The sequence below is a fragment of the Leptidea sinapis genome, chromosome 21, assembly GCF_905404315.1.
Source record: "Leptidea sinapis chromosome 21, ilLepSina1.1, whole genome shotgun sequence".
NCBI lineage: Eukaryota > Metazoa > Arthropoda > Insecta > Lepidoptera > Pieridae > Leptidea > Leptidea sinapis.
In genome coordinates, this window is record NC_066285.1 from 11,126,326 (window position 1) to 11,154,042 (window position 27,717).

At 35.0% G+C, this 27,717-nt stretch overlaps 1 protein-coding gene across 9 annotated transcripts; it reads left to right on the plus strand.

The window, feature by feature from the left end:
* Nucleotides 1-27,717, plus strand: LOC126970616 (outer dense fiber protein 3-like). 9 transcript variants are annotated; one of them, XM_050816649.1, is made up of 9 exons: nucleotides 1-72; nucleotides 6,929-7,115; nucleotides 11,208-11,339; nucleotides 19,103-19,282; nucleotides 21,036-21,295; nucleotides 23,412-25,521; nucleotides 25,610-25,816; nucleotides 26,041-26,165; nucleotides 26,750-27,717. In XM_050816649.1, exons 2-9 carry the CDS (start codon nucleotides 7,010-7,012, stop codon nucleotides 27,536-27,538), a joined length of 3,909 nt encoding a protein of 1,302 aa, XP_050672606.1. In that variant the 5' UTR covers nucleotides 1-72; nucleotides 6,929-7,009; the 3' UTR covers nucleotides 27,539-27,717. The 9 variants fall into 9 exon arrangements, with proteins under 9 accessions (XP_050672606.1, XP_050672605.1, XP_050672607.1 ...); XM_050816648.1 differs by lacking the exon at nucleotides 1-72 and adding an exon at nucleotides 81-241; XM_050816650.1 differs by lacking the exon at nucleotides 1-72 and adding an exon at nucleotides 81-241 and having other exon boundaries at nucleotides 7,006-7,115.

Sequence of the window (27,717 nt, forward strand, 5' to 3'; positions counted from 1 at the left end):
CGCGACACGGTTCCGACTACATTTGCCATATCCACCGAGTAGTGCTAGTGACTAGTGAGATATACAAATCTGGTAAGTATTCGACCGCAGTGCACTGCGACGATTGAGCGCTCTTTACGTATAATTTCGACGACAGCCTTGGCTGTATGAACATAACAACGCATAAAGAATCATAACTGCTACTAACAATTTAGCGGGAACAAGTTAATTGCCTGTTTGAAATTGTAGCTGTCTTGTTGCGGTGAGTACCTAGGTTTTAGTTTATAGTTAATCTTTGGACTGCATATTCCACCATATACTATGATTGCACTATGTAACTTCATTTATTTATATAATATAATTTAATGTAAACAATATTTATTAAATTGAATACGCAGGGACGCGGTCAGAAAACAGAATATTGCTTTAAAAATCTGAAATATTATTCTTTGGAATTACTCAAAGGATACTTTATAGGGATTTTCACTACACTGTTTTGTACTATTTCAAATTATGTCATACTGTTTTTGTACGCTTATTATTTTTGTACATTCGACTAGTATAGTCGAGGAATAATAATATGCACAAAATTATTATTTTCTATAGGCACTAACATCTACATAATATCTTCATCGGGCACAATTGATTGTAGGTACGCACTGATAATAGGTACCAATGACAGACACAATTTTTCCCATTAATAATTTCCCATAATGACAACATTAGAACTAATTATTTTAATGATTACGTCATTTGAGATATTATCTCAAATGACGTATTTCGGTCGATCATCAACTTCGAAAGGTTAATTTAAAGTAGTTTTCTCTGGGTTAGATATATTCAGGCATTTGCATTTTAGAGAGCTAAGCAATAATATTGCAATGCCATTTTATACATAAATTAATGTTTAACCTAGTTATATCATGTTAGATGGTCCCATTTAATTATATTAACAGGTATATTGATTTAAAAGAAATATACTGCCTATAATTATAAATATTTTTTATATATATTCTTTGTATTAATAGTAATATTTTACTTATGTATCTTCTTTACTATGTTTTTCGTACATATCACTAACCTAATTATAACTGTTTTAAACTTTCACGGTTATTCACTACATAGTTACATTCGTATTGTTCCCGATTTTAGGATCTTTAACAAGTGCCTATGGACGCAGGATATCTGCATAAAATCTGCGAAGACAACATTTCAAACATACCAAATATTCGAGTTTGTGATTCAGTTTTTACACAAATACTACAGTTCTATTATTTTAGTACATTTTGCAAAGTTGCGGAAGTTACAGATAATACGATTCTACAGAACACATTGAGGTGTCCGTGAGGTGACGAGAATTGTAGACTTCCGCGTGGGAGCGGCCAGCATCCAATGGGTGCAAATAACAAATTGTTATTTATTTCTTGATTAAAAAGAGCGCTAAGAGTTGGTTATTATGAAAAATTTCCTCAAAATATAGAATGTACTCTATACGATATATACTTCAATTATTCTTCTTGAAAAACTGTTTCTGAATTCCACCATCATGCCATACGAAAGAAGATATTATCATCCTCACCATCTGAATGTGTGGCGTTGCTCAAGAACAGTTTTTCATGGATTTTGTTAGAATTCCAAGCATAACCAAAATGTTGAATACGCTTCTTTACGCGGTGTTGCCTAGAAGATGAGAGTACTTTAAAAAAAGAGCGTCCAATCACCTTAAAGGCAGGCTTATCAGTCGTGTGATTCCTCAGGTGTTGAAACAATGTAAGAGTGTCGATCATTACTTTGTTACATCAAGTAACACATAAGCTTCTTTGTTCTTATCTTCCACATGTAATAATATAATATGTAGTTCGATTAAAATATAGATCAACTAAAATTGCACTGTAAACCTGTGGAATATGTTTTTAAGTGCAAAATAAGATTTATTTAAACATGTTTGTACTATAAAAATCTTACAGAATACACGGACTTGTAACAAAATAAGGAGTCCGTGTCACCTTACATTTTTTTTTATGGAATAGGAGGACAAACGAGCGTACGGGTCACCTGTTGTTAAGTGATCACCGCCGCCCACAATCTCTTGCAACACCAGAGGAATCACAGGAGCGTTGCCGGCCTTTAACACATTACATAACAGTGTAGCACCAAAACATGACGATTAACGTGTAAATACATAGCTCCACGTACACACTTACACTACTACAGGCTGATAGGCGGCCATTATGAGAATTGTCATCGTGTCATGTCAATATTTTAAAAATGCCGTCGTGTGTTGTGAAGAAATGTAAAAACGATGATACTTTATAAGTATTTGTGGCCATATATGATTATTTAAGGGAGAAAAAATTGTGTAACTAGTATCATCCATAACCGCACACACACAAGCATAACGGTGCTTCACTTGCTAATATCACGGCGCGGATTCCTTTTTTTACTCGTCCGTGACAGAATATAGATTTTTATTATTTCTATAGAGACGTAGAGGAAACTTACATACTATATACTTACACACGTAATTAGGCATTAGTGATATAATATTGAAAACACAAATTAACAGGGTTTCATCATTGAAATAACTTACAATAATTGACCATAGACTAAAGACTTACAATAAAATTACTTAAAACTTAACTTTTAGTATAACGTATTTTGTCAATGCCATACATTGACAAAATACGTTAATTTTACTAAATTTTACGGATCTCTGATCCTTATTGGCTTTTGCTTATGTGGCTTGAACACCTAGGTAGCTATGTAATGTTGAAATCTAAAATAATGTTGAGTCAAGGTTCATTTAGGAATATTCTCGAACAAAGAAACAAATGACCCAAATACGATTTTATTCATTTTTCACCACGACAGTGACTCGTACGACCTGGCACTGAATTGGCCATTCTTTCAGCGACGTATGAAATGAAATATTTATTCGAATACCTACTTTTATAACATCGGAGATTTTCATTTCAGTAATTCACTTATAAATACTATATAGATATGTACCTAGGCTTTCTCCGTTCTTGTCAAACTTTGTCATAAATATTCTTTTTAATGGCATTCAGTTCTATAATATTTTATATCCTTATCTGTCTTTCTGTCTGTATGTTATAATAATTCAAGAACAGCTTGATTGATCTTGGTGACAATTGTTGGTCAACCCCATGCGGAAAATAAGTCGCGAGTAGTTATAGTAGTAGTAGTATTTTAATATACCGAAATAATACTGTATTTTGCATACACTAGATTACTTAATATGTATGTTTTTTTTTTTTTTTTAAATGAGAGGGGGCAAACGGGCAAGAGGCTCACGGGATGGGGAGAGGGGAGGCAACCGCCCATGGACATCCGCAACAACAGGTGTGTCAAGAAATGCGTTGCCGGCCTTTAAGGTGGGAGTATGTCAAAGTAGATAGAAATTATCTTGAATGCATACTCACAATTTTAATAAGATGTGTGTTAGACGAGGCGAGATGAAATGAGTAGGCGCGTACGAGTAATTCCAACGATAAAAGGAAATAATATGTGGGAAGCTGACACTACCTCATAGACAATAGGTAATATTAATCTTTCATCTACTGACATATTCAGAAAAGCTTTTAAATTGATTATACAAACACAAATATTTATTTATTACAACAAAATACAAAATTTACAATCACTGTTGGGGTCTCCTTTTAAGCAAAGAGTTGCCTGTAGTAGGAGGCCCCGCTCTTCCATAGCAAAAACATAATAATATGCTGTAATAATAAACAAGTTGACCTTAACATAAATATAATTAATTAACTAAGGGAAAGAAAACTACTAACAATAATAACATAATAAAAATTTATTTATTTGTAATCTAAACTTAATGTGCGTATGTATGTGAACGTGTGTGTGATTGTATGTATTGGTGGATTATAATTTACTAGCCTTAACCCGCGGCTTCGTCCGCGTGCAATAGTTACTATGGGCAGCATTTTTTTAGAAAACTTTGCAATTAATACAGTTATACAAACTGCTGCAGTTATCTATAAATTGCTTATTTTAATACTAATTTTTATAAAGCTAGGCGTGAGAGCGTGACTTTGTTTGGATTCCGTCCGAACTTTGGATTCCCTTTTTCCATCCCCACACAGGTCGAATTTTCAAAAGCGCTGATACACATTTATTTATAAATTTCTTATCAAGTGCCTAAATACAAAGTTTCATGGTGTCATCTTTGATAATGACAAACTTCCATATAATCTTACACCCCCTATTTCAACCCCTCCAAACCTCTTAATCACGATACAAGGTTTCCTGTGTTCTTTTCCAAGTTCTAGTCTATCTCTGTACTAAATTTCATCAAAATCGTTTCAGTGCCTCAGGTGTGAAAGCGTAACAAACAAACTTATATTCACATTTATAAAATTAGTAGGGATAACGCGTGAATTTGTTCGTTGCCATCAATTATGTATATTGTTATAAAATGATGTATTAGTTGTTGTGACATGACTATGCACCTGTTATGCTCGTCTCATACCATTGTCTAATTTTTTAAAATAAATTAATTCTTATTAATAATTATTGCATAAAAATTTAAGGGTAAAAATATAGATTTCGACCGATTCTTAAACCTACCAAATAAACATAAATTATGTATGCACCCAAGAAGTTATACTTCTTTGGCGTAACAAAGCAAAATCCTTAAAATTATTTATTCCTCCTGCTATTCTACGTTTGTAGAAAGAATAATATTATAAAAAACTTGCAAGGATAGCTTTGACAATTAATTATTAAATAATGAATACGGCTGTATGAGCTCAACCCCGTTTTTTGCCTGTCCTAATAATGAACGAAGATACAAAAAAAAAAACGAATGTCGCAAACGTCAGAAAATTTAAAAAGCCAACTTCATCCTGTTACTTTTGTGTACCAGTGATGCGCGCGCATCTTAAAATTTCACTCTCATCATTTTTTCATAACACGCCGAAGAGAAAGAAGAATACTTTACTTCAAAAATTTTATAAAAATCTATGAACCCGTTTCGGAGATGTTTATATCTAACATTGTGACACGTAAATTGTATAAATATATATCAATATATCACCTTCTAATATGTGAAGTAAATTATAAAATCTTTAATATTTTTAAAGTTAATATTGAACATGATGTTGACACAAACAAAAACCTGTACGTTCAAACTCTATCTTATTCAACCCTCACCTCACATTGGCCTTAGTAGTGCAATCTGCATCATTATAAACATAATATATATTATAAACATATAAAATGTTACGATAAACATGCGGCCGATACTAAGGAGCCGTATTGGTCCAGATTATAAGCATTATGGAAATACAACTTTCTATTCACATATATACATTAGAGTTTTTGCGTAGGATTTTTCTAATAAATTTAAATCCTTAGACGGAAAGTGGTTACGGTAGTGCTTAAGATACCGTCACTCAATATCTTATATTCTAAACAATTTTTTATTTAAAACTGACGTCCATCTTTACTGGGATTAATTGTACAAATTAGTATGTTTGTTCAACTCCTAGGTTGTGGCTCCATCTACAGGATCTATTTTACAGTTAATAACCTGCTCAACCCCAATAATTGCATATTAGGAAATTGACTTGAGATGTAGCTTTCTCAAATCTAAAGAATTTGTTATTTTTAACATGATATCCCTCTCTTCTGGGATTAATTATACAAATTAAATTTGAAAGATGAACAGACATACCAAGATTTACGGATTATGCGGCATGCGGACGGTTGGGTTAGTTGGTAAGAGCTCTGGGTCGTAACCCGAGGGGGCGGGTTCGAGTCCTGCATCATCTATAAATAATGGCTACAGATTTAATTCTCCACTTATGTTATGTGGAACTATTTAAAAATTCCGCATGGTGGATGTAAAGGGAAAATATTATTTTATAACGTAGCATTCACTACGGCTTCTGTGATTTCTGCGGGGTTGCAAGAGAGTGTATGAAAAAGGGATAGCGATGATCACATTAAGTGATTCATGCGTTCGTTTTTATACTATTTCATAAAAAAAACATGCACTAATTGTTTTTATACATTTTATATAAGATTTTACAATTATTAGGTTACGCCCAGAATCACAATGTACTTCTACATTAAAAAGTTTTCGTTGCTATTTATTACAGTATAAACAATGAAAAAATATGATCTGTCGCGCAGGAATGTCACAATGTAGTTAGTGTGACAGGGCGTTTAAAAAAGAATTTAATAATATATAATCAAGATTAACTAAAGCCTGATTACTCTGAAAAAATGAAGGCTGTAAAATCGAACATCACCTCATCAAAATCGGTATATATTCCTTGTTTATATAACTTCATATGTTTTCATCATCATAATTCTTTCAGCCGGAAGACGTCCATTGCTGGACAAAGGCCTCCCTCAAAGATCACCACGACGATGGGTCCTGCGCTGCCCTCATCCAACGTATTCCGGCGATCTTGACCAAATCGTCGGTCCATTTTGTGGCGGCCTACAAACACTGCGTCTTCCAGTACGTGGTCGCTATTCGAGATCTTTACTGCCCCAATGGCCATCTGTCCGTCGAGCTATGTGCCCTCCCCACTGCCACTTCAGTTTCGCAACCATTTGGGCTATGTCAGTGACTTTGGTTCTGCTACGGATCTCCCCATTTCTGATTAGATCTCTCCATTGCCCTCTGAGCGACCATGATATTCCTCATCAGGCCCATAGTTAGCGACCACGCCTGCGTTCCATATGTCATCACTGGCAACACACAATGCAATGCAGTACACAAAATCTGCTAAAAATTAGGAAATTATTTAAGCATATATTATATATTTATTTTGTTACTATTAGACTTTTATTTAAAATGATTGTACGCTGTTGGTCTTCCTATATGAATTAAATAAATATAAAACTCTCAATAATCGGATATTCAGAGATTTGTTACTTACTTTTCTATTTTTAGATCTATCGCCCTGGAACCAGCATCATAAGAACTCGCACAGACTCCATATTGTCTAAGAGGTCTTTCGTCTGTGACAGCTTGATGGGAATACGGCAGAACCCCTGGACTCCAACTAAGCGACGTGGCCCTATTGCTGCTGAAGCTGCCAGCCCTGGCCCAGCGGTCGTCTCTTTGCCTTCATTAATCGGTAAATACTAGATCCTAATCCATCACTAGAAATCTTAGATTAAGGATTGGTTTCCCTCTGCACTGCAACTGAATACCGCAGGCGTAGTTGCAAAGTGCGGCAAAATACTAGACCCAATTGGGTGTACTCGAGCTAGTCTCGAACAATGTGTGACGTTGAATTTGAAACTAAAAATCCGTGATACGTAGCAAAACCCTGTAAAAATAATACTTACAGTAAATTAGAAAGACACTGGGATCACTTAACATAAGTAAGTATTTTGTATTTAGTTAATTTCAATGCAAAATAACACAAAGCGTTTGTTACAAAATTTGAAATTGGATTGTCAAGATGCCACGCACACAAGAATCTAATAGTTGCCGTAATATAAAAGTTATTGTTCTTAGATAGTGTGGTATCTAGTCAGAGCGCATCGGAGACCAATCCTTAATCTAAGCTTGCAATATTGGATAAATACGTCGGTTGCTCTAGTATATTTCAGGTAGGAATAGTTAGAAATATTCCAAGGAAACCCGTTTTTAAATAAAGGTAAGGGACGTAGTTAGAACTAAATCTAGGCGGCGCATTATCCTAATTATGTGGAGGGGGTGATCACCTATCAACAAGTACGCCCTATGCTCTTACGCTTATGATCCTTATAAAAACACGCGGGTAGCTACACGTATTTATGACCGTTTCAGAGATAAGAAATCGCTTCCAATATCATTATAATTATTAGCCCTTCCGAGAGTGTAAGTAAGCTATTTTTAAGTATTAAATGACGCATAAGTTCAAAACTGCGCCTTGGAGAAGTGACACACAACTCACAAGTACGTGAGGAGGATAGTGGACCTTGTAACTGCGCAGTACTTGGCGAAAGGAGTCAAGCCAAACAGGACTCTATATCGTGCGCTGTGTCGCTATTTTTATTAATTGATTGATGCATTTAGCCCCTTGTTTTGCAGCCAGTTTTATCTGGTTTATTTGTTAGTGATAACCTGTCAGTATTCATTTTATAAAAGCTTTAAGTTTGTGCGTATCTACAGAATACCTAAATGAAATACAACGAGCTTAAGTTTCGTACATGAAATTGAAAAACATTTGGGCTAATATAATTTGTAAGTAATTATGTAAACATTGCAAGTTAATATAACAAAATATTGTACCGATTGGAATCTAGACCAGTGGGAGGCTCCTTTGAAAAGGAGAGATTTTAGGTACCAGAACGGCGCCTATTTCTGCCGTGAAGCAGTAATGTATTATATAATATAATATTAGAATCGCAGTCAGCGGTGAGTTTCTTGCCTCTTGTGGTGGTAATTTATTAATAAAGTGAAAATTTTGATTTGATATGATGTGATATGCCAACACTTTCCGCCCGCCCGCAGAAGCCACCTGCTAAGCTGTTTTGACGCCAAACTCGGCGCCGGCCACTTGAGACGCTATATCCACTTGTGTTTACAATAGTCGAGGTATCATTATGCGGTTTATGTTAGGGGTTGCTAGATAAACAAGCTTGATTATTGTAAACAGAAAATGTGATTTATGATAGATTCGTGCTGTGAAATCGCCGCTCTTTCAGAGTTGTACGAGCAATTGTGATTATTTGCTAAACGCTTTAAAATAAAAATATTGCAAGTGGCTTTAAAAAAATCCCAAAATGATATTCCCGTTGTATGATAAACAAAAATGGCCGCCGCTAGCTAAAGCCAAATAAATACTAATATATTTTGTATTCATAAGCGTTGTGCTTTGTTTATGGCTCTAAGAACAAAGAGCAATTAATAATACACCGGGTAAAAAATTCTCTTTGGTGTTTTTGTCTAGGGATACGTAGATATTGGCAGTTTTTTGACGGCTGTCCGCGGGGACACGGTAGTTAGGGACCATAGAAACGATGGCCGTGTACGCTTGTGCACTGGAGCGTATGGGAAGGTTTATACATCATTGCATGTACGTACAATATAACTAGCAAAGTTTCACACGGAATTTTGATGAATGTCCTTGTCACTTCGTGTTTGCATAATATGAAAAACTATTATGTAAATTATAAACATACCGTGGCAGGTATGTCACGCTTAAATATGTCGGTAGTTGGATATTTAATATTTGCATAGATATTTATTTCGAGAAAATTTAATAACATTTAGTACTGCGAATTGCCATCATTTAACATTCCTTCATGTTTAAATATAATTTTGAAATGAACTGAGCAGGAACTATGGATTTTAACTAAAGATGTCCTTTCTGTTCGAGATTTAAGATAATGTTTCCTGTTTTTTTTATTGCGTGTAGAATTATCATAACGCCTTATTAAAAAGATCGAGTGAAATTTAAGTTCGCTTCAAAGCCTTGTATGGCCTCGTCTGTGAGGTTGTCTTATTCCTTATTCGAAATTATTGATAAACGTATTTTTAAGGCTGGTTTTTTTTTTCATGACAATAAGGGACAAGACGAGCAGGACGTTCAGCTGATGGTAATTGATTCGCCCTGCCCATTACATTGCAGTGCCGCTCAGGATTATTGAAAAACCCAAAAAATTCTAAGTGCCACTACAATTTTACTCGTCACCTTGAGACATAAGATGTTAAGCCTCATTTGCCCAGTAATTTCACTAGCTTCGGCGCCCTTCAAGGCGAAACACAGTAATGTTTACACATTACTGCTTCACGGCAGAAATAGGCGCCGTTGTGGTACCCATAATCTAGCCGACCAGTGTGTGATACATATCATTAAACTTTTGCGATTAAATTATTAGAGGGAAGACAGACTTGAATGCAGACTTTCGTGTGATATTAAGCGCATATTATCTATAATTCGTATATAATGTATACTCTGACATCATCAGAGGTTTTGTGAGATTATCACTTGGCCGCAAACACTGGCCTTGCTCGTGTTAGTATTCGCGGTGACATCACTTTGTTGTTGTTCGTCGAACTGTTGTTATATTTTCGTCAGTTAAGTTATGTCGCGTTCAGCTCTTACCGTCGATACATAAAATACGTTGCCTACACAGCTTTTCAAAGTGAGTGCCATATTTAGTTGGATGTGGGCGAAACATTGAACCCGATCAAGGTGAGCTGGGAGTAGTTCGTAAAATTGTTTTTTATTTTGCATGGTGATGTAAAAATTTTATATTGGTATACTTACTTAATTACACATTGCATTTATGTGTAGGTAGATATATAAAATGCACATTGTTCGCGATGAACAAAATAAAATATTCGTCTGTCTTAATAAGGATTAGATAAAATAGTTCTTGTGTAGTTGAGGTGTCGTGTGCAAGTAGCTGAAGTAGAAAAGTGAATGAACGAATGTTATATTTGACAGATAGATGAAGGATGAAGTATGATTGACAGAGTAGGTAAATGGAGTAATATTAGAGTAGATGTTTGATAGGTTTAGGTGTATGACTCGATATAATAATAAATTTAATTTAATCCAGTCGCCGATAGGAAATCTGGCGTCGACACACATCTAGTTTTTTTTTGAAGCGCGAGCACGCAAAAACTTGTGAACATTTCGGAAACAGGGAACGTAAAATTTTGACAGTTTGACCTGAAAGTTTGATTTTTAACCGACTTCAAAAAAGGAGGAGGTTCTCAAGTCGTCGGTATGTTTTTTTTTATGTTTGTTACCTCAAAACTTTCGACTGGGTGAACCGATTTTGATAATTCTTTTTTTATTTGAAAGCTGGTGCTTCCTGTGTGGTCCAATCTGGTCCAGATCTGACAATGGCATCCATGAGAAAACCATTAAAAATCTTAAATTTGCTATACATATGTATAGCAAAGTGGATGATAAATTTACGAATAACTCAATAACTCGCCAACCGATTCCAAGGTTTTTTTTAGGAAAGGATATACTTCAAAGATAGTTTTGTGTGAGTTTGGTTAGTTTCTGATTACGGAATCCATGGCAAAGTAACGAAACTCTTCAATTCTTAGGAGCAAATTAACGATACTCGGCCGAATCTTTTTTATGCTATCCGGATATTTAAGTCATCTACCATAACATAGTTATGGTCAAGTAATTGTCGTAGTCGAATACGATGATCAATGGGACTTCTTAACGACTTACAGTAAGATGTGATAAAATATTTTTATTGTGCAGGCAAGCCGCCACCGGAGTCTCGTAAGTCGCGAGCCCCGGCGTACACGTTTGGCCACAAGTTGGAAGGGTTAGATAGAAACAAAGCCGGCCCCGGACCCGCTACGTACAACACTGAGGGAATGACTGCGAAAGGTAATTTGTAGTTTATCAAGATTTGAAGTTAGCAAGTCACACTATCAATACATAACAACCACTGAACTGTATAAATACCACTGGACAGGCTGTTCCTTATATTTGACAGCAAATTTTTTGTGCCTATTTGAAGCGCCACTAGCGGGCGTCCAGAGAACTAATTTTGACGCACAATACAAATGCCTGCGAAGGAACGTACAATACTCTGAAGTATTTTTGCATTTTGAATTACTTTCGTTCGTTTTCCATGTTATTTATACTTCAAGAATCAACGTAATAAAGTACACAATTTTTTTTTGTAAATTCCCACCATCTATCGATGTTTGCTGAGGTCATCACTAGTTTTAGTACCACAGACTCTTGTTACATGGCCAACAGCGCCAAAATGGCGAAAATAAAAACGGGCATAAAGGCACTTTGACAGCCGCCAGTCCAGTGGTATATAGTAGAGATCAGTGATAACAGATAACGAATATAACTATGACAACAGAGTTCAAATCAAATCAAAATCACTTTATTCATGAAGGTCAAGGAAATGCCACTAACGAATGTCAAAAGTTTTCTTTTTTTATATTTTTTATATCTAATAAAAATTTGCTTTCAAAGTGGCTCTAATCAAGCTATTAGTTGTTTTAATGGTTAAAAAAAGTTTTGTTATTTTTTGAAGTGAAAACTTGTTAAGTGAGACACGTGGCCTGATCGAAAATTCGTAAGACAGTCATTGAAATTATGGATCAAATTTGATTTTTCTAAGAGATAAACTGTACAATGTAAAATAATTGTAAAAGTTCTTGAGTGTTAAATATTTATGTAATATAAATTGTTATTTTGTGTTCTATAGCGCAATAACTTAATATTGTTGTTTAACCACATAAATGTACTAAAATGTACACTAGTACTTTTGTACTGATAAATAAAGTAATTCGTGCGAAATTATTCCCAAACCATTCCAAAATATTCAGAAATGCTCAACGTTAATGTTCAAGTTTTCACGTCTGCCGGCAGTCCCGGAGTGCAACCCATATTTTTTTCTATACCAAATAAAAATAACCTCTTACTTATGTATATCAGAACACACACTTATTTTATCAACGGATGACCTACTCACCAGTAAAGCTTACTTATTGGTAGGTTATTAGGAACACAAGTAACGAATAACACGATTAATTATTATGTTTTTCCTTCATAAATTATAATTGTTGGACCTTTACCAAAAATACTTATTGAGTCAGTGTATTACGACTACATCATCATTTCTTGCGTACTCTCGAGGTCATCCAGCTATCAGCTTGATTCAGGCTACACAGTTACGTCATTTCAATCAGCATTCATAATAAAAACTACGACTTATTCCAAAGGCTAAAGTTTAACAATTAATAAAATGTGTTATAGGATTATATCAATTTTTTTTTGAGGTAGATAACGCCGAGATTTATGAACGATACGTCATCGGACGGTTACTGACCAATACAGCTGGGAGAAAAGCGCTGGAGACGTTGATTGGAATAACAGTTGTTTTTGGTTCTTTAACAGAGTTGCTTTTACACTATATTAATTAACTGTAATTAATTAACTCAGTAAAGCGTGCCCGTATTGTTGTGTTATTTAAAATTATCACACAGAATATGTGAGCCAGGATTTCTACAACAAATAAAATATATATTAAAACTAAATATCTCATTAAAAGGCATAATTTTTCTGTTTGTCAGTTAGCGTGCAGTATTACGTAAACCGCAAAAGCCAGATTGCTACAATTTCGACAAAGTGTATTATAGCCACAATAACAGCAAATAAAAATGCAGATGGCGAAAATCTAATTGAGCGCCATGTTTGCGATAATAATTGATATATTACATAGAATTTCTATCTCGTACGATGATTCGGAGCCCCTCGTTATCAATTTCGACTCGCACTTGGTCTATTTTGTATAGTTTATCACCAAAAAGTTTTAATGAATCGTCAAAGAACAATATTGCGATTTGATATTAAATAATAATACTTTAACATTGAAATTACCGCCTGTGAACATAACCAAGAATATTGATTCAGTCGTAAACCTGTCGTTCCCATAATGTAGAAACAATTAATTTTGATGCTAAGAAGTCAGTTGGCGTATTAAAACTTTATGATTGTAGTTTGATTTGCATAAACCTCGCGTATTCTTCTTGTACTTTACGGCGAAGCGAACGAATTAAATCGAATTTATATTGGCTATTCAAAGTATACCTTTTGTGGCACATTGCCGTTAATGGAAGAAGTGGAAAGTTTTAAGTTAGCCGACATCTGGACACGTTTACTTGACATAGCTGGGCGCGTGTTCCACATCCAGGTCGGGGATGTTGTAAAGAGGGCCAGGTCGACAGTACCAAGAATAAAAGAGAATATATAAAAGGTTTGATCCTAGGAGAAGAAGCTGGGGAAGTATGTCAGGATAGTGGCAAACGAAAATTACACTATTGGGAGAATCCAGTTGTGGATAAATTATGGCGAATCACTCAGTGGCCTTGTTAGAAGCAATTTACAAGTGGTAGGAGCTTTGACTGCAGTAGATCTGTTGTAGTTAGAAAATCCTATTTAGATGAATTATTAGCTGAGGCCTTTTTCAGATTTAACAATTTAAATGTACCGTTGCTAACGTGGGCCAGGTAATAATTATTAGTTCGATAAGGACAACTTCAGTTCCGACTTAAGATCGTCAGCAAAAAGGTCAAAAATCAAGGTTTCATTCTGGGCAACTTCGTCTTCCAAAAATTAACCAACTGTGGAGAAACTCGGAAACAGAATGGGACGGAAATATTCTTTGTTGAACTGTTGTGCTTGTTTCGCTTTCTGTTGTCGAATTACCTACTAAAGGTAGTACATGTAGTCATGATTAAGATGTTTTAAACACTTTTTGAAGTAATTACAACAAAGACAAAAATAGCAAAAAATGCAAAACAGCAAGACTCAGATAATTATGAAATTGATCTTAATTGAAAGTAATTAAGAGCTAAAAACCAAAGCAAAAAAGAGTCGATAGCGTTTGCGTCGAAAAATGTCCACTTATTCTTCTTAACATCTGTATGAAAATGGATAAAACCAATATTGTACAGGAATTGAATCCGTGGCCAGTTGTGTGAAAGTTGTGTCGTATCATTCAATCAATGGCCTCGTTAAAGGCTATTTACTGGTAGGTAATGTAGGTAGCGTCTGTTTACTGCCTTTTATGAATGAGATTATTATGACTAGTTGATTTTTGTTGCTCATTACAATACGGGGGTGACATTGAAAGTTCGCACAGCCGTTGTTGCATATATCCGATCTCGCCAAATATGTATGGATAACTGAAGGCAATCGGCGTGGTGACTCAATTTGTGGTCGCGTAGGTGCACAGAGGACCATGAGTGATCTGTTTTATTCGCTCCTCTTTTAGCCTCAGTATGTACCTGACTGCGTCGGGACGTGGTAGTTTTATAGTTGTTTAGTGTTTTGGATTGATAGACTCTCAATCGGAGCGGGACTTTGCAGGTATTAATGTTTCTTTCGTCGCATAATTAGTGCTCTGTGGTCGCTGTTTGATTGGTTGTCATTTGTTAACGACTGATCTATTTATATCACAGCCGCGTAATTAATGTATTGAACCGGAATTGGAGATTATAATAACATGGTTATTAAGTGTTGTACTTTTGTTCTTCTTACTTAAACTTGACTAAAATAGATACTCATTAAGGGGCTACCTTCCAAAGTACTGTTTGCCTCTATTTCCGATTATTTGTCAGGTCTGTTCTTTTGATATAATACTTTTGACTTTATTGATTAAAATATTTCAAAGGCCAACTTTGCTCAACATTATTTACCGTTTTGGCGCTAAAACTTTATACGGTAATAATATTTTAACTTTTTTGATTGATTATTATCAAAAAATAATAAAATGTCTTAGATCATTTATACGTCTAGATAGAATATGACAGCTGTGAAAACGTCGAAAAAAATTGAGTTTAGAACTAACCTCTATTTTTAGCAATTCACGCACACTAACACAAAGTGTCGTATAAATCGCGAGTGTAAGACGTAGGTTGTCACGCACACTAAACTAATATTCCTGGCCTGTTTTTATCGGTTGTAACAGCAAGAGACTATCTAGACGTATAAATTATCTATGTAAAATGTAAAATAGTGGTCACTTCAGTTGCTTTCCACAGATTCGCGCGTTTGCTCTAATACCTGGTATTTAGACAAAACGTTTACAAATTAAACCACGCCCGTTCCATTTCAGTCTATTTTGGATGTATGCTCTTAAGTTTCACAATATCATTATACTTCCGTGTCCAGCCACCGTTTAGTTTTTGAACTTAGTGTTGTGCGACTTCGATTACACACTTCGATGACCAGTGGGAGGCTCCTTTGCACAGGCAGCCGGCTAGATCATGGGTACCACAACGGCGCCTATTTCTGCCGTGAAGCAGTAATGCATTACTGTGTTTCGGTCCGAAGGGCGCCGTAGCTAGTGAAATTACTGGGCAAATGAGACTTAACATCTTGTCTCAAGGTGACAAGCGCAGTTGTACTGCCGCTCACAATTTTTGGGGTTTTTAATCATCCTAAGCGGCGCTGCATTGTAATGGGCAGGGCGTATCAATTACCATCAGCTGAACGTCCTGCTCGTCTCGTCCCTTATTTCATAAAAAAAAACACATTTGTTGGTCTATCTCGTGCTATGTGCGTTAATTTACAGATAACTAGAGGTGTTTCTATATTCTTTGTTCCTTTATATTTAATGGATGTGTTAGCAAAACTGCTTGAATACGATCTGGTATGTTGTTACCGGTGTTGGGAATATCTGCGATGGCAGTGTGCTGATAGGCTATTCCCAATTGCTTAGATAACAATGAATTCTTCTTAGTCACAATTGTTGGAATGTTCACTGTCAGACCATTTATGAAAATTTAATATACGTTCACAAAAATAGTCACCTTGGTGCTCTTAACAGTGATTTCATTATTATAACACTAGAAATAAGGGATTACTTGTAACTAATTCTAGTAGGCTTTATAAGATACATAATAGTTTTAAGGGTAAATGGCTTTCATAATAAAGTTCCAGTTCAGTTCCACTGTTTAGGCATTATCTGTAAATAAATTTAAATGTTTTATTTAAACACGGCTCTGTCGTAAATCCTATTACTCCACAGCTGAATATCTAAATGATCGGACAGCCTGACAGTACAATATTGCATATTTTATTAAAAAGAGCGCAATAAAAGAATGCTGGGAGAGTTTCTTGAGTTTTTCTCTCAGAACGCCATTTGTTTCCGAAGCAGTAATAGTATCTAGTATATTAGAAATTACATCAAAAAGAAAATTCTAAAGGAATCAATTTTGAGATGATAAATGCCTTTTATGCCAAAGTAAATTTCTTGGGGATATCTCGATAGATTTATTTTGAAAAATAGTCTTTCTTATTTTAATTATTTATATTATGTTATTTATTTATTATTGTAGATAAGCTCGTTCAAACGCTTATTGCCTAAAGTGTTGGGAATACCTTGCCTTCAAAGGTGTTCCTTTATGACACGAGTAATTATCACTCGATTTTATCATTAATTATTCCGTAAAATTTATTTTCACGTCTCCTGCTCGACCATGTTCAAATATTTGTCACCAAATCTGAAAGTAAAGTAACTCATTATTCTATTTTGAAATGAATAGCCAAGAAAATGTAAAAACGCCCTAGGCAGTAAAATGATTTGAATTTGGAACGTTGAAATTAGTATAAATATTCTTACTATCTTATTGTATGTGTCGAGGGTGTTGAAGTCGATAATGCTGGACGTTTGAAATATAATTGTGTGTCCACCAAAACTCCCGAAAATTTCCGAAAATGATACCCATTTTTATTTTATTGTTAAAGCCACATCCACTATCTTGGATCTCAAAATAGATGTCATTTTCGTTATTGACACTCCCGAACACCTCGAAAATGATACCTGATGTTAATTTTATTAAGAAAGTTTTTCCCACCATCTTGTATCTCGAAATAGATGTTAATTGTTCTTAATTGACACTCACGAAAATGATAATTGCCCCGTCTAGACATGTTCGTGGGATGATGCAGGGAGGAGTTCTTTAAGACTATGGTAGAAGTCAAACTTCAACGGACAAAGTTTAAAAACACATATTTCAAAGTGTCCTGTCATATTTAAAATAAAATATTTCAACGAAAATTATAAAAACAATACATTTCCAAGAAAAATATTCAATAAAATGTTGTTTAAAATATTACATAAGTCATCATGTAGACTATAATATTACATTAGACACTGTATAGCCATCATACATATACTATACATAAAAATCTTACCCTTTTTACTTTTTTACGCTCCGCAACGCCCATAAGGAACTTCGTTCCAAAAGTACGAATAACAAAAAAATACGACTCGTATTGAGAACCTCCTCCTTTTTTAAAGTCGGTTAAAAAACTAGCCTGACAACCCTATTGCTTCAATGAGGTGTAGGCACCTGTAGGTAAGTATTTTATCAACAAGGTTTAGTTTCCATGCTGGTACATAGGTCTACTGTGGTCCAGGTGTAGCGACTTCCCGGGTTCTACATCTTGGCACCCCAAACACACTCTCGGAACTCTTTAGGAACTCCTCGTCTTGCTAAGGACTACGTCATATTATAATTAAACTCCCACACTACGCTCGGAAGCACTTAACTCTACAGCCTTCGCTTCGATCACGATCCAATAAGACGCCCATGACGTAACACAGTATTTTACTCCCTTGCTTCCTTGTGAAACTCGCTAAGAAAAAAGCGATTCACTCGACTGTATGAAACGTGCAGTCATTGATAGATTGACAGATGACGGCCACAATCTTGTAAAAAGCGGACATTCACTACGCTATAAGCAACTATTCGCTTTCAAAATAAGCCGGATAATGCTTCGTCGCCAATCGCCATACTGTAATTACTACTATTTCAAACTTATGTCAAACCACAGCACGTTTCATATTGGGTAGGTCTGAGAATCGGACAACATCTATTTTTCATCCCCCTAAATGTTAAGGGTAGTCCACCCCAATATATATTTTTTTTAATTTAGATAAATTATTTATTTTTCAATTTTTTATGATACAACTTTAAAAAATACATACAACTTGAAATTTTCACCCGTCTACGATAAACAACTATTTTTCTATCGCGATTTTTATATTATTCTGTTACATCCACAGATCCGCAATAGGGTTGCGAGATGGCAATGGATTTTTTTATTTATTACTTTATATGGCAATACAGCGCTTGCTGGGTCAGCTAGTAATAAGATAATATTGACACACTTATATAAAATTTAATCAATAAATATTTTTATTATTATTATTATTAAATTAAATCAATACAATGCATTCAGGCAGGTTATTATAAATTATAAAATATTTAGGTTATTATAAAATATAAACTTAGAGCCTAGATTGATATATGTACGTAGAAACGTCTTTTCTTCCTAAAATTTTAGGATGTTGGTTTTCCATAGTTAACTATATCAAGTTGATTCTTTTTAAAATTATTTAATTTATTTATTTAATGTCCAATTAGCACGGCAGTACCACTTACACTAATTAGATGAAACACAAAAAGGAAAAATTACAAACAAAAAAGGAATATTAAAGAATAATTGAATGAATTCTATTTACAAATTTTCAATTTTAATGCTCTCCGCGTAGCTTAGTATTTCTTAAACTAGGGAATTATGAAAAAATCTTATATATAATATTATTACCGAAGGAAGAGCGACCGCTCCCGCGGTATCTTTGCATACAAGATGGCCTCCGCTAAAAGTAGCACCCACGCCGGCCCCATGCGATTACGAGCCAAGTAAAGCAGCAAAAGCTGTTCTGGATCATGGGCCGGCGTTCTCTATCGGTCTCCGAGTCAGAGTGCCTCAAGCATCAATCAACTCGCCAGGTGCAATGAATGTCATGTTTACTGTAGCTTCGATGTTCTGTATCATCAAGTAGAATTTATTGCACGTAATGTAGGAATGGGATCGTTCTGTATTTTGTTGCTTGATTTTCACAGATTTTGTTGGCGGTTGTTTAGTTTGCAAGCATCAATTATTATTGTATATTTTTACAATTTTGCTCATTTATTTGGTAAATTGTTATTTCATGTTATGACGTACTGGCAGGGGGGGGGGGGGGGGGCGCCCCTAGCGCACAATTACAACACAATGCCGAGTTATATTTTTAAGTACTTTTGCATGACGTTTCTATATCTATCCACGTGCAGCTCATCCTTTGTTACTCTGCGTGACTGTTCAAGGGATAAGAGAATCTTCGGTGCCTTACGGCCGTTCCCAATAATCAGCCTATCTCCGGTTGTGGTCTACAGTCTAGGCGATAATAATGACTTATCGGGTATATTGGGACAGCTTCAGATTATTGACAGCTAATTACTGACAGTAGAAGTTAGTAATTTATCTCTTTCTGTAGATAGTATATTGGGAACGGCCGTTAGACCACTAAAAGGTTTTTTAACCAGGGTAGACCAGAAGTATTGATGAAGGGAATATGACATATACTTGTTTAAAAGTCTTTTGCAGCACAGTATATAAAAAAGGTACAGATCATTCTATTTATATTTCGACACCTGACAATAAGCTATCGAGTCATCACCACTATAATATTCTGTAAAATAAATTAGAAAAAACGAGATTCATGGCCACGTCGTAATTTTCAAAATCCTTAAATATAAAATTAAATACTTCACATATAATCTGCGAGTGAAAGTCTTGATAAAATTGCCGCCATTTCGAAGATAAGCCCGGATAAACATTTGAATCATAAAAAATATTATAAATTGGTTTGCTGGCTTATTGTTGTTACAGTATTCACGTGCATTAAAAAAAGGCCTCTTAATTTTTCATTGTAAAATAAAATATGAAAATTTTTAACAGACATCATGGTAAAGTTGACATATTAGCTCGCAGTTTACACAATTTTGAAAAGTATATAAAAACGGTTCTTTCAAGGGTGTTCTCGATGTATTTTTATGTTAATTCATTTTGAGAGGATGTTCATAGATAGACATAGTTCTTTTTTTTCTTTTGTGGCTTAATTTAGTTAAATAGCATGTCTTTTTCGCCTATGACTGTAGACATAGACATCACTTACCTTACTTATAATTATCTAAGTTATTGTTGTTGTATTATACTGTTTGTATTAGTGTATACCTTGTTGGCGGAAATTTAAATAAATAAGTAATGGCAGAAGAAGCATAAATGCAGAATTAACGCAGTTGAGATGCGATCACTGTGTAGTATGTGTGGGGTAAGACTTATTGATAGAATTCCGAATGCGGTAATACGAGCGCGTTGTGGCCTAAAAGAAGATGTTGTGACAAGGACTGAAAAATGAATGCTGACATGGTTTGGACACGTGGACCGAATGAGGAAAGAAAGAATGACTAATCAAATATATAAGTGTGTATGGGCAAGTCGGTCGCTCAAGATCTCGTAGAATATTCGTCGACCAAATTCTTCGACGCAACCGGCGAGCATGTATTAAAAGAGTAATGAGTGTAGAATAAGCGCGTAAGGCTTGTAAGGATAGAAGCAAGTGGCGTTCTGTTGTCTCTGCCTACACCGACGGAAAAGAGGCGTGTGAGAGTGTGTGTGTGTTAACAATTAAATAACTTGTATTTTGATTTACATTTTCAGCGCCAAACGTTTACTCCATGCCACCAGTTCTCGGAGAAGCACGAGAGGGCAGTAAGCGCGCGCCACCGGCCTTCAGCATCACCGGCAGAGGGAAGACATCAGAGCCCAAGTATCCCATGCCAGGGCCTGGCACGTACACGACTGACAAAGCGAGCGCGGTTATTGTCAGGAAACCACCCGCTTACACTATGGCCCCAAGGCGAGAAATCAAACCCCCAACAGCTACCGTTCCGGGGCCTGGCGTATATTGTCCGGAGAAGGTAAGCCTTGAAATATATTTTTATTTTGAATGCTAATAACATGCTGGGTGAATATGAGAAGCATGATATGATAGATCAAGAGTAATAACAACTAATATTATGTTTGTGGTAAATCGAGTCACACTGAAATTCTTAATTAACCTCTGAACTCTGAACACAATAATGCTTTCTTCATGTAATACATTCATTTTTTATCGAAGAAGTCTATATACGTGCTGTTTTCGAGCTGAGAACTGTTCTCTATAGTATTAAACCATTTAGGTTAAAACATTTAGGTTTAAATATTGTACACTTGCAAAGTCCTTGATATAGAGGTCAAAGATTTTGGGATTTAAATGAATTTTGCTATGGTAATTCTTCTTAGTGGGTAATTCAAAATGAAAAAGCAATTGTTTCATGCCCTGGTACATTTGAGCGAAAAAAAGATAATACGGGGCTTTGTATCTTTGATTCACGTATGAACAAATTAAACAATTTTCAAGAAATGATTTTTGTGTTTGTTACTGTTATAGTTTTCATTGTCTGTTTTTTTTAAATGTAATTAGGCTCTCACGCCAGTTTTTTATCACTAAAATTTAATTCAAACGAAGTTGGGGTAGACTCAGATCTTATCCGTCATAATTTGGACACCTGATTACTTATATCATTTCAGACTAAGACGGGGACTAATTTCTTGAAACTATTTTATTTATCGATAAAATTAAAGTTTTAGTTAATGATGATGGAGATCCTTCTAATTCATCGTACACAATACTCACATGAAGAACTTTTCTCATGGTTAAAATTCAATATTTTTTTTTTATAAATGCTGTTGTCGAAGTCGTAAAATAACGTAATCTGCATTAACCATATGCTACATTACCTAGTAATTTAACACTATATATTTGACTAATGTCTTCATGCTTGAAATAATTTTACTCTTATACTTACTTACTCGAATTATAGGTAGTTTTCCAATTACAGTAGTAAAGCTTATTATTACAAGGCATAAGGGTACTGCTTTCACGTGGTGCGTCCAATCGATCCCAAATCAGTGGCAGAAAATTAATAAGTGCTTTTTATCTTAAAGTTGGAATTGATCGAAACTTTATTTATATATTATCGTTAGTAATATTGTTTATTGTTGAAAAATTTTTTTAAACCTTTCGTTTCGTCGTATTTTTTGGAAATAATAAAATTTAAAATTTAAATTTTTGTACATGCCACATTTAATATGTGAATACAATTTCAATTTAGAATTGGAAACTATAACCAAATTCATATACTACTTTATTTATACATTAATCAGGTTCCTTAGTCTATGATTTTTTTTTCAATACTGAACTTAGCGCACTCTGCTGGTGCATTTGAAAACTAATTCACGTTCTAATTAATCATGGGCACAATTCGACATTTTGGTGCGCCACTGAGTCGCATTATGCTCTGTAATTGGAAAACTACCATAGAATTAAATTAATAATGCTTTTACTAATAAGGGTGGGTGCATATAACAGGTTTGCGTGAATCTGCCCTGGGCCCCAGCGCATACGTTCGGCATTCGTCACTCACCATTCGCCGGTCAGTCAGTACATTATCCAGCACCTGAAGAAATCACCGCAAACTAATCTATCAGTCTGTACCTTCTGAGCTTTATAAACGTTTTATATGTCAAGACTCACATTTTATTACTTGAAACATTAAAAATCTTTTTTTACAATGTTTAAAAATTTATAAATTTTAATTTAATAAACATAAATATGACATATCTTTTTATTAACCTAAAATTAAAAAATAAGCTTTGGTTTTTTCTAATTCTTCATAATACTTTTATAAAACATTTTATCTTATAAAATATTTTAAACTGATGATTTCCTAATTTAATAATTACATAATATTATATTAAATATACAATTAGGATATGAGAATGTCTCGAAAAACGTTGGATTTCAAACATAAAAAGGTATTCATACATTTTGTAATTATACAAATTAGTAATAGAGAAAAAATTTTAGTGAATATTGTTGAAAATTTATTATCATATGAACATCACTTTGTATGTATTTTTAGTATGCAAGTATATTTAGTACATTCACTTTATAAGATTATTGTGAAAAACGAATTATTTTTTTATTTTCAGGCTGAAATTCGAGGAAACGCAACAAGACATACTTTTTCAAGTAAAATGAAAATTGAAAGGGTAGGTCATGCTCCTGCACCAAATGCTTATAACCCTGAAAAAGCAGATAGGATTTTAAGAGAAAAATCACCGGCTTTTTCATTCAGTACAAGAACTCAAACTCATAAAGTTCATGATGCACCTGCTCCAAATATCTATTCACCCGAAAAGTCCCACAAAATACTTGATAATGGACCTAAGTATACATTAGCTGGGAAAGGTACTGCTGAAAAACATGAGGTTACACCAGCTCCTAACTCGTATAATCCACAACGAGCAGATAAAATATTGCGCGGCAATTCTCCAGCTTATACAATGCGAGCAAAAGATTCTGTAGACAAAATTGAACAAACACCTGGTCCAAATGTATATTCCCCTGAAAAATCAGTGCAAATGTTTCACAGTACTCCTAAATATTCTTTATCCGGTAAAGGACATTCTATAAAAATAGAACAAACACCAGCCCCTAATAGCTACACACCAGAAAAAGCAGATAAAGTTTTACATGGAAGTACGCCTTCATATACATTTAGAGCTAAACCAGAACAGGTTATAAGGAGTGAATCTCCAGCACCGAATGCATATGCTCCTGAAAAATCCATTCAGGCACTGTCAAATCCTCCTAAATTTACAATGAGTGGTAAAGTACATACAGAGAAAATTAATGATACACCAGCTCCAAACGTCTATAGTCTAGATAGAGCTGATAAAATATTGCATGAATCTTCACCATCCTACTCTTTTAGAACTAAAGAACATATAAATAAAACAGAAAACACTCCTGCGCCTAATAACTATGCACCTGAGAAATCGTTTCGCATGCTGGACAGCTCACCTAAATATACAATAGCTGGAAAGGGATCCAATGCTAAAATTGAAAATGTACCTGCTCCCAACACTTATTCTCCTGAAAAAGCCGATAAGCTTATGCATGAAAGTACCCCAGCATACACTTTTCGTTCAAAAAATATAATTGAAAAACCTAGCAATACACCAGCTCCGAATGTATATGATCTGCATATTCTTGACGGAAGTCCAAAATATAGTCTATACGGTAGAGGTGCTGATCCAAAAGTCACTGATACTCCAGCTCCAAATGCATACGACCCACAGTTAATAGAAAACAGCCCTAAATTTACCATGAATGGAAGGGGACTTTCGACTAAGCATGATGATGTACCAGCGCCTAACAAATATGATCCTCATTTACCGGAGAACTCGCCTAAATTTTCCTTAGCAGGAAAAGGACGTGATACCAAGCCATCTGATACACCAGGACCTAATTATTATGACCCAAATATACCAAGTAGCACCCCTAAATTTACTTTCTCGGGTAAAGGTCACGATGGTAAACTGCCTGATGTACCAGCTCCAAATGCGTATAACCCCAAACTGCTGGATGGCACACCGAAGTATTCTCTATATGGAAGAGGGATATCACCGAAACCATCAGATACACCAGGGCCTACTGCTTACGATCCACATTTAACTCACAATTCTCCTAGTTATACTATGTCTGGAAAGCTACCTGATGGAAAAATTCCAGACGTTCCTGCACCGAATGCGTATGATCCCCATATTCAAGAAGGTACTCATAGGTATACAATGTTGGGTAAAGGTAAACCTGATAAAATAAATGATACACCCGCACCAAATTGCTACTATCCTAATACATACCCTCTCTATGAAACGCCGCACTATACATTCGGATACAAAAGACCATCGCATAATCCTTATAATAATCCCCCACCGAATGCTTACTCTCCGGAAAAAGCAGAGAGTATGCTTCATGGTTCTTCTCCAGCTTATACCTTCCGGCCCAAAATCCCTGATGGAAAAGTGTATGATACTCCAGCACCAAACGCATATAATCCTGAAAAAGCGGATAGAGTTTTGTTGGACAGTGCACCGAGGTACTCTTTTAGGATTAAAACAAAGCTACCTAAAACTGATGACATCCCTGCACCGAATATGTACGATCCTGATAAAGCCGACAAGGTCTTACTTCCTGCAGCTCCTCAGTATACCTTTAGGATAAAATCGGACGCAGTAAAACTTCCAGTTACTCCAGGTGAGCGAACAATATTTGTGTTTTCTAATATGAATACCTACTTCATCTTTCCTGCTATTTAATATGTTTTTTTGTTTTATCTTTCCAGCACCCAACTCGTACACGATACCGTCGGTTAACAAAACGCCACTTTATACCATATCGGGAAGGCACAAGGAACCAATTGACGAGCGCTTAAAAGTCCCAGCGCCGGGTACCTATAACCCAGAGAAGAGTTACAACTTTGTCCTTACCTACTCACCTCAATACACGTTTGGAGTTAAAATTCAAACTGATAAATTTGTGGAAAGTCCAGGTACGCTATCCAATTTCAATAAGAATACAGATATATAAAAACAAGTCCTAAGTCAGCATTCACTTCAGAATTGAAATTAAATGATATTGTTAGATAATAATTTAATATAATTCATAATGATATAAAATATTAAAGAGATTGTATTACTAAACAATACTATATAAAGGAAATACATTATTAACAATTAGTGAATCTAAAATAACCTGTTAAATTTCTTTTTTTAGCACCCAATACGTACCGTATCCCGTCTGTGTTGGATACGCCTGTTTACACAATATCTGGTCGGCATAAAGTTCCAACTGATGATCGAACTAAGGTACCGGCCCCTGGCACCTATTCACCAGAAAAGGTAGGTGTTATTCCATAACAAACATATTCTTACATTAACTTGCATCTACACAGCAAACAAAGTGTTTTTACGTATAAATGTTTCTGTGACACATTTTCGGAGAATAAAGATTTCAGATGCAAAGTATTCATAGAGTTAACTACGATTATCTCCAACTATGTAAAGTGTTGCCCGTAATGCTATTCTTAAGAAACTTTCTTCCATGGGCTACCGTTTATTGAAGTGAACTGAGTTCCACAGTGTTGTCTTGTCGATCTAACATTGTTATCTTTAAAAAAAAGACATAGATGGCGGTGATCAATTCAGTTACAAGCATCCATGTTTGTCATCTACATATATAAAACACCAATAGTATTTATTGTACTTCAACTGTGATATATTATTTAAGTGCTAAGCGATGTTGATCCATCAGTTCGAAATAATTAAAAAAATTTTTTGGCATAAATTGCATCCATCTTGTACAAAATTAAATGAATATGAATGATTATGGTCGCTATTGATCAAATTTCATCTCGAATTATACTTCTTTTATTAAGTGCCGATTTTTCTGACGCTAATTTTAATTATTTAAATTTATATTTTAGGTGCAGCTGAGTAAGACACCGCAAATTACTTTTGGCATAAAACATTCACCGTTACTGGGCCAATTGAAACAAATTAACACTAAATCTGTTCAATATGATAGTTTGCGAAACGATACTAAGCCGACGAATATAAACGACAATAATTCTACCAATAACGATGAATTGCGAAAAGAAATAATTACTAGAATTACTAATGGTGATGTAACTCATCAAAAGCAAATAAAAAACACTAATGATACTAACATTAGTGTTGAGAACACTCGTACACAAATCACAAATATTAAAACTCAAGATGATGTAAGAACTTCTACAGTAGCTCCGGACCAAGTTCAAGAAACACTGACTCAAGAGATCGTTTGGGTTCCTGAACAGCAACCTCGCCGTGGCTCATATACGATCGAGAAATCTGATGGAAATTCCTTCTTAGAAAGATATGAAAATAATGAAGTTATCCCCGTACAAAACGGAGTTAGGAGAGTCACAGGTAGTGGAGAACAAAGTGCATCTAACGCAGAAGAACGTAGTAGTGAGATGATACAAAGAGAGGGTTTCGTTCAAAACATCGATAGAAAAGTTCAAACTGCTAACGCAAGTGAGAAAACTCAGAAGGCAAGTGAAGAAGTCAGAGTAGATTCGGATGTCAAGCAATTAGCAAACGGTGGTATTGCTAAAACAACAACAACAACAACTATTAAAAAAGTAGGATCTGCTGCAAGAACTGCTAACGCTACAACAACTGTAACCCGTACTAATACAGCAGTTACATCTAGAGATGTTGGCGCTAAATAAATGTGATACTCAAGTTTAACTTTATGCCATAATATTATTTATTTGTTATGAGTTTTGCACTGCATGACTATCATATAATTAAGTAAACAGCTTTTTTTCGATAAGAAAATGTATTAATATTTTCCTCTATTTAAATAACACGAATAATAACTAATCAAATGAATAAAGAGTTGATATTA

What these genes read in the sequence shown, in the direction of transcription:
- LOC126970616 (XM_050816647.1), top strand. Translation starts at nt 6,250, where the DNA reads ATGAAGGCTGTAAAATCGAACATCACCTCATCAAAATCG. An exon ending in ACATCACCTCATCAAAATCG is followed by an intron (nt 6,289 to 6,928) that starts GTATATATTCCT and finishes TTCTATTTTTAG; the next exon opens with ATCTATCGCCCTGGAACCAG. An exon ending in TAAATTTGTGGAAAGTCCAG is followed by an intron (nt 25,817 to 26,040) that starts GTACGCTATCCA and finishes TTCTTTTTTTAG; the next exon opens with CACCCAATACGTACCGTATC.